Raw genomic sequence first — 12,682 nt, 5'->3', positions numbered from 1 at the left:
GGAGTAGTACACTTGGTCATACTCAACGGATAGGGCACACGATGACTCTTGGCCAAAATACAAGTGTCACATGTGAAGTCAAAGTCCTTCAAACCTAAAAATAAATCTGGTATAAGATGCTTCATATAACTAAAAGACGGATGCCCCAATCGACGGTGCCACAACCAGATTTGCTTTTGTTTGCTATCAAAGGGATGCGTCACACTGTTAGCCATGCTGGGATTAAAGTCATCTACATAATATAGCCCCCCTCTCTTAGTACCACGACCAAGAATCTCCTTAATGTGAATATCCTGAAGCAAACAAAAACTTGGGTAAATGAGTACACAACAATTCAATTGTTCAGTAAGCTGACTAACAGACATCAATTTATTGGATAAAGATGGAACAAGTAAAGTATTAGACAATGAGAGAGAGGATGAGAGTGCAACAGTTCCATCCCCTGTCACAAGATAAGTAACTCCATTGGCATTAGCAATACAAGTTCATCGGGGTTGTATAGTATTCAGAAAATCATCAGGATCAAACGTCATATGATCAGTTGCACTGGAATCAATTATCCAACTACTGGAATCAATCTTCCGCTGCACATATTATGACTTCTCGACTAATGACCCCAACACATGGATGAGATTGCGCATATTGTGGTGATCTGAGACACACTCGTGAGACTTGTTTTAAATTGCATGGCTACCCTGAATGGTGAGCTACTCTCAAAGATTGAACACAATGCAAATGGTGGGATTTGAGCCTGAGTGGAGGCCGGAGTCGGAGTTGATGTCGGGATCTGGGTATGAATCAGAGACAAATTCGGGGTTGGGTCATCATCGGAGTCAGGGTTGGGGTCATCATCAGAGTCATGGTTTGAGTCATCGTCATAGTCGGGGTCAGGGTCAAGGTCGTCAAAATAGGATCTTGATTCAAGATCGGATTCGAGGTCATCAAAATAGGATCCTGATTCAAGATCGGGTTCGGGGTCAAAGGCTGCATTTGTAGGAGCTGAGCCACTTGGGCACTTAACTCGGCTATGGTTGGTTGAGAAGGAGAGAATGAGTCGGTGGTGCTACCTCCATGAGGGTTGAAAAAATAATCAACCCCCATAGCAGCGGCGGGGGTTTGAAACTAGAGTGAGCAATTTCAAGATCTCCGCTCTGATACCATGCTAAAATATGAAACCTAATATGAGAATATTTGTTTGTGGGAATTTTCTGTGTATTCTTCTTCTTGTAGGAGGTCATATTTATAATACAATGAAACTTGAATGGGCAAGTAAATAATAAATTCCTAACTCAATAAGTGATGGATGGCATGGAACTATGGACTATGTTTTTCCATCACAGAATTAATGCTATTTGCAGTGAAAGATGCGAAAGAGAAAAAAAAAAAAAAAAAAAAAAAAACAAGTTCACATTGTCATGGTCCATGTCCCGAAGTTTAATTTGGAACTCATCACTAGAGCAACCATTATATGTTCGCTTTACAGCCCCTTGATTTCATCCCATTCCACAATGTATAATTCTCCTTTATTAGTCTCATCCCACATGAGAATAAAGTATGATTTGCATAATCAGAGATGGAGCTAGGATTCAAATTTTGAGTGGGACAAAAAATTAACGTGTACCCAACATCTAGAGCAAGAAGAAAAAAAATATATATAGATTGCAGAAAAAAGAGAGTATATTATGGTACAAGTTAAAAACTTGTTCGTAATTGTTATATTGAAAAAAAAAAAGATTCAAATTTATTTTGAAATACGTGAAGCTCTGTAGTCATTTTAATTATTTTTTATATCAAGTCTTTAACCTATTTGGTTAGTTATGATAAATATTAAGATTTTCCAACTAAATCTATCCAAGTATGGCTATTTTTTTTTATAATTTTTATACTAAGAAATCAATATCTACTAAAGCCCAAAAGAGAAAGATATAAAAATCAACAAAGAAAAGTCAATATAACTTGATATTATTACCCAAAATGAATTTATTCGGGGGCGGGGCCATTAACTTTTTTTTTTTTGTCGTTGTTGAAAGTAAGCAATTCATAAAGGGGCATGGAACACTACAAACATAGTAGGGCAAAAACTCCCTCAAAAGAACCAAACGGAGAAGACAGGAACCTACCTAACTACTTGACAAAAAAAAAAAAAAACCTACCTAACTAAAACCACAGCTCGGTATAGCATGAAGATCCAGATCCTGAACGATAAAGGAAACTAAATAGGCATAAGGTCAACAAAAAAACCAAATAGCACACAATAAGGCAATAAACCTTCAAAAGGCTTGAAGCCAACATAAAACGTAAAGAAAAACAAGGAAATCAAAACTCCCACAAGGTAACCAAAACCAAGGGCAAGGAAGGAGGTGGTGCAAGCACCCGAGTTAGAGCTCTACACACCTTTCAATAGATACACTTTTTGACGCGTTTAATGTTTGCAACTATAAACCAAGGATGAAGCCAGATCAAAAGGGAACTGTGGGAATTTGAATGAGTAAGCGGCAAGGTCACGGGCTTGGTCGTTGTGGTAACCAAAATGGGATTTTTTAAACTGAAAAGTTCCTTCAAGTAAGGAACTGTCAAAGGATTCCCCAACCCCTGACAGATCCATAACGGTAGTATTATGAACCACATGTGGCTGTTGGCCAGCCACCACCGCCAGATTGCTTCAATCTATGTACCACCACTTCCATCAGCTCCAGAACAGCACCATCAGCGTTCATACGACAGTTATCTATTGAGCCACCAATGCAACGACTAGAATTTCCCATTTTTGTTTTTTTTCTGCACCCGACCCAATGTGTTGATGTGGTCGCGAAGAGTTTTGGCCATGCCATCTGCCAAGTCGCCCACTTTCTCTTTGGGAGGCTCTCAATTAATTGGCGGGGCACATGGCTTGACATTTGAGTGGGAAAGCTGGCCACGTTTGGAATATAGAACGTGGGACGACCTGTTGGCATGCATGGCAAATGTCTTCTTTGGGGTTCTTCCCAGTAAGTGGAGACATGCTGTTTTCTCCTTCGCAGAGCAGGTTGAAGCATCCTTGTGCTAGATTAGACAGAAGAGGAATTTTAGAGCACTGCCCAAGGTCAGAGGTAGCATGGGAGAACAGCGCGCCTACATGTTTCCCCATTAAAATAACAGCACGCCTACAACCTGCAAGTCAGCGGCGACAACTGTCACCGTGATGACGGAGATATCGGATCTGGACCAAACAATCTTCACGTCGACCATGTTGATTGAGTTGCACCACTCTCTAATGAGGGCATTTCTTACTGCACTTGAGGTTCAAACATGCAAAACCCTTCTAATATTTTACAATACATTGCCTTGATTGGTACTTAGAAAACATTGGGGGCCAGGGCCACCTCTGGCATAACAATAGGAATACGTAAGCAATCAAGTAGTCACGTTGAAGGAGTTATGCAGAGGAGGGTGTGGGTGTTCGGAGTGGGGAGGCCTGGTATAATTAGGTTAACTTCTTTTATTATTTATTATATATATATATATATATATATATATATATATATATATATATATATATATATATATATATAGTCCCGTTCTTGTCTTTGTGGATCAGGGAATTTCTTAGTAACTTGCCGTTGGATTAAAATCAACTGTGAAGAGTAGTCTAAACAATTATGTTAAAATTAATGTACACTTGTGTCTTGAATAATATAGAATAATCTAGAAGAATTGAGAGAAGTTGACAAGTTAAAGTCGGCTCTACACTGGAAACATCCTACTAATTATATAATGTATTATAACTAGAGAAATCTAGAATTAGAAGACAACTTGTGGCTGAAAATGACTTTGGATAAGTCAGTTATTGTGCAATCGACTTGTCCAAAGTAATGTTGCTGACTTAGCATCCCTATAAATAAGCCTACAGCCTCTCAAAGTAATCAAGTTGAAAATACAGCAATCCATCTCAAGCAATCATCTAACTCAAATATTAAAGCCTTGTACCTTTCCTACTTCAATCAATAGAATAAAACTACTTTGTTACTCTTTCAAAAGTTTTTCATTCCAAGTTAAGCTATTGTCCTAAACACTACCAACCATTCTCTAAACCTTTTTGACCTTAAACTAACAAATTAACTCAATTGATAATTTTTAATGCAATTGTTTTCATTTATTTATTTAAATTCTAGCATGCTTTGATCATTGTTGTGCCCTTAGTAATATATAATTTGGAATTTACAGAATCTTTTATTTGGAGACTAGTGGTGAGATTTTTCTTGGTGGCACAACGTAGAGCTAGACCCGACAAGTGCGTTGGCGCCAACGGTTTCAAAATTACAGGTTAAATGAAAAGTTAAGCATCTTTGAAGACATGCAATTTTGAAAAAAATGTGAAATTTGTGAAACACCTAGCTCCAAACACGTCTCTCTCTCGGGGTACTATAGCTGCGAGTGACTCTTTGGTTTCCCACCCTATTCCAGCTCTGTTCAACCACCAATCGACACTACTTGACATAAAATGCTCCTTTCCGAAGGACGATCATAACCCACCAAAACCCAAGCTGTCCAAGGCGCCATACCTTTCTGACCACCACTGCCAGCCAAACTTCTTGTGTTTTCTTGTTTTTAGATATAATCAAAGATCATCGCTGCTGAAAAATCACTTGAATCCAAAACCATTTTACTACTCAATTAGATGGTTGTTATTGTCTTTTCTTGAAGCACCGTGTTCGTTTATTTTGTTGGTTCTAACTACATACCTTAATGATTTTAAATTTATCTCATTGTTTGCAAGGATAATCTATGGATGAAGATTTGAAAAATAAACGGTTTGGATTGTTGAAAAAAATATTTGTAGGGGACCTTAAAGGGTGTCTCTCAAATAAATCTTTTTGAGGGATCCCTCAATAGAAAGGGGCAAGAGGAAGATGGCACTGGGCATATGGCCAGAGAGAGATAATTGATGTGTTGGAGTTTGTGGCGGCTAAGGGTGGAAGAAGAGGGGGGCTTCGAGGTGGTGAGGGTGATGGCTATGTAAAAGTCTTATTTGCCCTTAAAAAATACATCACGTGGATGGCATCATGGCATGTTATCAATTTTGATGAAAAAACAAAAAAAAAATCACAAAAAGGACGAGTGGTGCAATGAGATATCTAATTGGAGGACGGTTGTAGCTATTTCTAGAGATCATGGACGAAAATGTAACTCGAGTATAATTCAAGAACTATTGCAACAATTAATACATATATAGAGAGCTTCTATTGAGGAATCCCTCAAATTAGCTTATTTAAGGGACACCCTTGTATGACTCACTCCGTATTGTATCTAACTGTATATATATTACTATTGCAACAATTAATACATATATAGAGAGCTTCTATTGAGGGATCCCTCAAATTAGCTTATTTAAAAGACACCCTTATAGAACTCACTCCGTATTGCATCTCACTGTATATATATATTCAATGATCCGAACCACCTAAGTCTAAATATTCACTCAAAGATCATATTTGCTAAAAATACTTAAATCCGAAACTAATTGACCACTCAATTAGATTATTGTTACTTTAGTGTTTTCTTCAAGGATATTGTTCATCTATTTTGTTCCTAGCAATACATTAATGATTTTCAATTTTTCTGATTTTTTGCAAAAATGATCTATGAATGAAGACTTGAAAAATCGAAAGTTTGGATCGTTGAAAAAAAAAATCGTAGGGTACCACCCCAAAGAGTGTCCCTCAAATAAAATTAGTTGAGGAATCCCTCGATGGAAGGGGACTACATATATATATAGTTACTCTCATCCGTTTGTCCGTACGTTATTATCGTGCAGGAGGAAAGTGTCCGTCCAATAATAACGTCCTGACATCACATAGGCCAATTTCTGTATATAAACAAAGATAATGCCTAAACCCACATCATCCAGAATATATAAACACGATTCTGCTCGAACACAGGAAAAATTGTACTAGACACGTGACAAACTACACCTCCAAATCTGGTAACTGCTTACCAACTAAACCTCCAATTTATAAATACCCCAGCTCTACAAGACTGATGTTTTAGCTCTTGATACTTGGAACCTTATTAAACCTTAAATTGTTTTTCTCGACGCTTCCAGATAACAGTAGCTGCTGCAACCTTATTCTTAGCAAGATTGACAATTTAGGATATCAACCCAAATAGCAATTTCAAACACTCATGCACAGTTGCACAGTCGTGCATTCAGCTACATTAACAATATAGGATATCTAAGCTTCAGTAACATAAAATTCTTCAGCCTGAGATGCAAACCACAAGGTTCTGCATTTAGCTACGAGAGCTTGCGATGAAGCAAATTGTCCTACCAGGTTACTTGGAGAGCAAAATCTCCTATTTGCAGGAACATCATTAGTGCAGCTTCTTCCAAGGAAAACAGTTCACACACCCAGGCATGAACAGAATGCAAATAAGATCATAAATAAGCTTTTGCCTCCCTCAAGCACAAAACTGAACTCCCAAGAATTCCATGCCTAGTTTCTTCCTCTACCAAAATGTAAAAATATGAAGCCGCAGTACAAAGAAAAAAACCTTAAAAAACCAACAAACTACTGAAATACCAGTAAATTTCATCCAAATAAGCACTAGAAACATTCCATCAATATAAGACTACGACAAAGGAATCATGCAGAAAATACGGAGACCCAAAATCAGAAATAAAATAAAATAAAACACATATACATATAAGAAATGCAAGTAACCTTACAAGGAAAAACTAGAATGTAAACAAAAAAGATATCCAAGTGGGATTGAGAGAACAGGAACATACAAAATTCACATATCGAGTTCTTGAATGCATAAACAATACAACACATAACTTACTGTATAAAAGGAAATGCTTTCAGGTTATGCAGTTGCTGTATAATGCCTAATTTGAGCTAGAACCTGCAGCACACACAGCTGGTTTATTGTGGTCGTTTAAAGAATTTTCATCACCATTTTCTGATATCTGCTGATTGTCTGATTGAGGAACCGAACTATCTAAACTATTTGACACACAAGGATCAGTAATTCTACTATCGTCTCTCGTTTCCAGACGCTCCATCATGCGGGATACAGTTGCAAAGCTGGCATTAACTTCTCTTTTAACTTCAGAACCAAGATCTGCCATGGCAGCGTTACGAGAGAACAATCTCTCCTTCCAACCTCTTGTGCTCTTTGAAATTGACTCTTTGTATCTAATAGAAAATATGAAACAAATACGTGTGACGTTTAAGAAACGATAAGGATTTTAAGGAAAAAAAATCTCATTCAGAGTCAGTATAAGAAATTAGTAAGATTAAAGTACATTTATACCTCGTTGACACTGCATTAAATCGAGCCTTCACAGATTCTGAAAATGATTGCAAGTCTGATGGTCCAGCTCTATCTTGGGTACTCGGGGATGACTGACTAGGCGACCCCCTAAAGGATATGATAATAACATGGTAGTCAATTAACAGAGGGAAAAAAAGATATAAGGATGGGATTTTATGCACCAACATATACCCTGAGAATTAAGAATCTAGTACCTATTGCTAATGGAAGATCCATGTTGATTGGGAGCCGAAACACTAGATCCAGACGCTGAGGCAGAAACAGGACCAGATTGCGAAGAAGGTACTGGAGTGGTCACTTGAGAAGATTCTTCTCCCGTATTCAGAGGAGGCGAAGGAAAAGTTACTGAAATTGAAGGAGCTGGTTCACCTTCTCCCATCTGATCAGGGGAGGAAGAAGCAGCAGGAGGTGCATTAGGATGGGTGGAGAAGACCAGGAACTGTGGGCGCCCTTGAGTTGATGACCTATTCCTTTGGCCCTCCCTTCTGGCAATGTGTCGTGCCCGACCCATTGCAGCAGCTGCAGCTAAGTGCTGGATTATACGTTCTTCAAGTTCAGCATCATTTACACCCACAGGTAACTAAGGGACAGAAATAAAATCATTTGAATAAGATCCACCTGTTCTGATACATTTATACTATATTTAATTATTGACGAGAAATAAAAAAGGCAGAATACAAACATGTTGCAATTCAAAATCTCCAAGTGTTGGATGATGAAATATTGTGGTATTTCGAGGTGGATTAGACCTAATACTTCTCTCCCGTTCTACTCCCTCTAGAAGTTCCTGGCTGCAAACAAAAACAAAATGAAGAACTTATCATTGTGTATTAGTAGTATGAATCAAAAGAATATCAAGACCAGAAATCAAACTCCAAACCTGGTGGGATCCTTCAAGCTGATGGGTTGCCAGCACATAGGGCATTGGGAGCTTCTCTGACACCTACAAGATTAAAACTAAATTTCTTTTGAAAATTTTCAATATTCATCAATATAAACTATTATACTTTTTATAAGTGGCTCATCCTGTCGTGAAAACTTTGTTAGATTCTGTTTTAACTGCTAAGGTGATTGCAACATGACATAAAAGATTCCTAAAGAAATCTTAATAAATACTGAATCGTACAGAAAACAAGCATCAGACATGGAAACAGGTTGAGAGAAGGTGACTAAATATCAGGCGTCATTCAAACTTAAACCAAAACATCCAGGGAGGGACTAAACCTCACTTATTTAACCCTTTGATAACAGATAAAAGTTTAATCATATCTATCGGGATAATCAAAATAACTGAAAGAAAGGTTCATTTGTTCCTAGGCAACCTGAAAGTTCTTAAATCATGTAGGAAAGGAGACGAACTTCAATATATGACAGAAAAGTTGTTTGAGGCAGGTAAGCAAACATAACATAGTAAACATAAACTTAAAGAAGCTAGGATACAGGTTTTAACCCTCTTGACTTCAAATTATGCCTTCATCATTATTGTACACGTTAGTTATGACACGAAGCTGATAGTGCAAAACTGAGATGCCCACCATTAGCTCGTTTATGAGTCACGTGTCTTTAACAGACACAAGCCTGACTATTATAATGAATATGTGTCATTCTGACTGCTTCAGTTTAAAACCTTCAAGGTATAACTAGATCTCATTCTTAAATTTCATTAAACCCACAATGCATATTGGTACATGAATTCACAACTAACCAACAAGTGAATATCAGTTGATAAGCTGAATATTTTGGTTTCCTAGCTAGAACATCATCTTCTGTACATTTCACGGAAATTCGATCAGGTTGAGTTTTCTGTCACTTTGTTTGGTAAATTAGAAGGAAGACAAAAGATAAGATTGGCCCAATTACTTATTACACAGCAGTCTCTATTAGTAAAGATCTGGAACTAGAGTGAGATTGGCCTAACAGCTTAAAACATTATGATACAACTTGATCTAGTCTTTAGTTCCATCAGTTAACCTATTCTCATTTTCCCATTATTTGGCTACCTTATTATCCTGAGCTAAAAGTTTATAGTCATTTCATGAACAAGAAAAAGATGATCTAACTAACATATCAATAATAAATCAATAAAATACAAAGGCAAATTAACATGAAAATACTAATAAATGGATATCAGAAAATACCACTCAAGAATGCATTGAAGATGAAATTCATGCTTGCAACCGGTCAGCTGCATATAGAAATGAGACTTGGTTACATTTTAAACCCTATAAGAAATGATAATAACGCCGGAAAGATTTATATGTACCGTAGAAGGATCACTGTCACAGAAGGCCTCAAGGCATATACTGCAAGCATCATCACAGGCTTCCTGGATTCCACCCTCCACAAAAGCTGCTGCTGATGTCAAGTGGGCCTCAGATTTGTTGGTCTCTTCCATTCCTGGAACCTGTAAAGCAATCTTGTAAGCTTAGTAGATATAATTTTTACAACTTCACCAAGCATTTTCTCTCTCCTTAGAGAAAAAGAAGCATACAAAAAAGAAGGTGAAGCATTAATGTGATCCAAACCCATGGAGTTTCAAATTTATGTATATCATCAAATAAATTCGAAGTATATTGTTTGTTTTACTTTGTATTTGCAACACAAGGAATTGCAAGCCAACAATAACACACCAACATAAACGGATCAAAATCCATAAAGTCAAATTAACAGTTCTCAGAACTGAAAATATATATAAAAAAAACAGACTCCTACCCTTGAATTCAGAGTTAAGGAATTCAAGTCCATTGAAAAAATAACTACATAAATAAAATTTATATAAACTCGATAATCAACAATCACCAATTAGAAAATCAAGAGTGAATTAAAATTAAACATTGTATTTACATATGTAACATTTTCTTTTAAGAAAAGGGAGTGGGAACTCATACTTGCTGTAAGAACTCACAACTGAGACCCGACTAAACGAAATTAAGGGGAAATCCCTTTGTAATATTACAATATGTGAGAATCCCATACTTTCTTACCAATGGAAATGAATTTCTGAGCAACCAAACAGTAAAATCGCAAAATATCAAATGGGTAAAGATATTACCTCCATGAAAATTAAGTGACTTGGAATACTGCCAACAAAAAATCGATCTTCGATCAGTTTGCTGAGATGGAGTTCAAATTGGGTGACGATTATGGAGACAGCGAAGGGCCCTAGAGGGAGAGAGAAGAGAGAGAGAGAGAGAGAGAGAGAGAGAGAGAGAGAGCAGAGTTTGGTCTGCAAATTTGTTTTTCTTTCGGTGAAGTTTTGGCTTTGTTTACTTTTATGAGCGAAGACTTAAGTGCCGCAGAGTAGCGAAGCTTAGCTCGGTCTACGGTCTACGGTCTACGAGGGAGACCATGCGTCACCGAACGGCTGACACGTGGCCTTCTCACCGAATCTGATTGACGATTCTTTCTTCTAACTTATTTTACCCGCCACTCTCTTCTGTCTTTTTTTTCATCATCTTTTTAGCTGTATGGGTGGGCATTGGAACCGCAAAATCTCAAAACCGAATCAAACCAATCCGAAGAAAACCGTGTTGATCAAAAAAGTCAAAAATCGAGATAAATCCAAACCGAACCGATTCAGACCGATTTTGATTCTGGTTTTCTATCTTAAAGAACCGGTCCAATCCGAATCGGACCGGCTTATATATATATATATATATATATAAAACCCAGGCCCAATTTATTCTCCAAACCTACCTTCTTCAAACCCAAATACTCTTCCAAGCCATCCAAGCCCAATTTATTCTCCAAGCCCATTCATTCTCCAAGCCTAATAAACTACACTACCCATCTACCACTGAATATTTTTCCAACGGAAATGCTAGACTGAGGAGGTTGAGTGAGGAGGTTATTTGAGGAAGTGAAATCTCACCATCAACAACTAAAAACAAATGACATGGGGGGGGTGGGTGCATTGGGGGGTCCACACCCATTTTGATGGTGAGATGGGCCTCCTCAAATAACCTCCTCACATAGTCTCGTCATTATAGAAGCTCCCTTTTTCCAAACCCTAGTCGCACATTCACTTTTATTCCTCTCTCATTTTCTGTGTTCATTGCTTTTTTCTTCCTTCACCCATCGCTCATCGTCGCTCTTCGCCCATCGCTCATCGCTCTTATCCCATCGCCATCGCTCTTTGTAGTCTCTCAGCCCAACGCCACCGCCTCCGCCTCCGCGTCCTCCTCTCTCTCCTCTCAATCCAAAGCAGGTCAGCGTCTCTTATCTCCTCAATCCCTTGTGCACATATGTATATTTTTTTTTTGTCAATGATCTGTGTTTCTTTTTATTTTACCTTTGGTTTCCTCTGTTTCTTCTAACATGGTATTGATATTTTCTGTGATTTTGGGCTGATGCTGTTACTGAGATCTAATTCTCTTCTTGTTCTTTTTCTTTTGATTTTTTCCTATTATGTTATGACAAATGATAAGGAAAGAAAGGAAAAGAAAAATGAAATTTAGGTAAATAATTAATTTATTTATATAAGCTAATTCTAGGGATATACGAAACTGAAATTCATTACAAAAATGTATGTAAAAATCAAAATCAGAATTATGAAACCACGGAATTCATGGGTTCTTTGAAAGAAAAGTAAGATGAAAAGAATATGCATGTGGTTTTTCTGATACAAAAGAATCAAAATCTTCTTTACCTAATTGTGTAGAGTTTTTCTGTCAGTTGTTATTTTCTTAAATTAAATTATTCTGGTAAGATCTATATTTCGAGTTGACATTGTTTTTTCTTTGATGCAGAGGGTATACAGAGCAGCACAATGAGGTTGAGCTCTCTGCAATTTGTTTGTAATTTTTTTTTTGGGTAGTAATTTTTGTTTGTAATTAAATTTGATTTATTTTGTTTGTAATTAAATTTGCTTTATTTTGTTTTGTTTTAAGGTTGTAAGTTTTATATTAACGCTTGATATTTGTTGTTTTGTAAAAAAGTTGTACTAATGCTTGATGGACTTCGTTCAATTTGCAATGTGCGGATCTGAATTGGGCCAATTGTGATGTTTAAGGCCCAAAAATTTTAAAAATCAGATGGTCTTGAAACTTAAATACACAAAAAACCAAACTGGGCTTACAGCAAGCCTCAAACCGTGAGAACCGGAAATTGAACTGAAAACCGACAGGTTCGGGTTGGTTCGGATTTTGGTATGGATTTTAAGCAAAATCGGTCCAAATTGAACCGGTCTGCATTTTCGGTTCAGGTTCCATATTTTAACAAAAATCGGTCCAAACCGGACCGTGCCCACACTTAGCTGTCAGTCCAAAATATTTAAGAAATTACTTGTTTCCTTTTGTAAATTTAAGAATTTTGTAATTTATAATAGGATATAGGACCAACACCAAGAAATTTATTGGAGGATCCT

General features: G+C 37.2%; 1 protein-coding gene across 1 annotated transcript; it reads right to left on the bottom strand.

The window, feature by feature from the left end:
• Positions 1-6,657: 6,657 nt before the first annotated feature.
• RHF2A (RING-H2 group F2A) lies at positions 6,658-10,579 on the bottom strand. Its single transcript, XM_021964628.2, has 8 exons — positions 10,370-10,579; positions 9,581-9,721; positions 9,456-9,502; positions 8,198-8,260; positions 8,000-8,108; positions 7,512-7,897; positions 7,297-7,404; positions 6,658-7,178 (listed from the first exon to the last, which is right to left on the bottom strand). Exons 1-8 carry the CDS (start codon positions 10,373-10,375, stop codon positions 6,869-6,871), a joined length of 1,170 nt encoding a protein of 389 aa, XP_021820320.1. The 5' UTR covers positions 10,376-10,579; the 3' UTR covers positions 6,658-6,868.
• Positions 10,580-12,682: the final 2,103 nt, after the last annotated feature.

The sequence above is a fragment of the Prunus avium genome, chromosome 6 (genome assembly GCF_965620075.1).
Source record: "Prunus avium chromosome 6, drPruAviu1.hap1.1, whole genome shotgun sequence".
Lineage (NCBI taxonomy): Eukaryota > Viridiplantae > Streptophyta > Magnoliopsida > Rosales > Rosaceae > Prunus > Prunus avium.
This window is presented reverse-complemented; position numbering and strand designations above follow the sequence as displayed.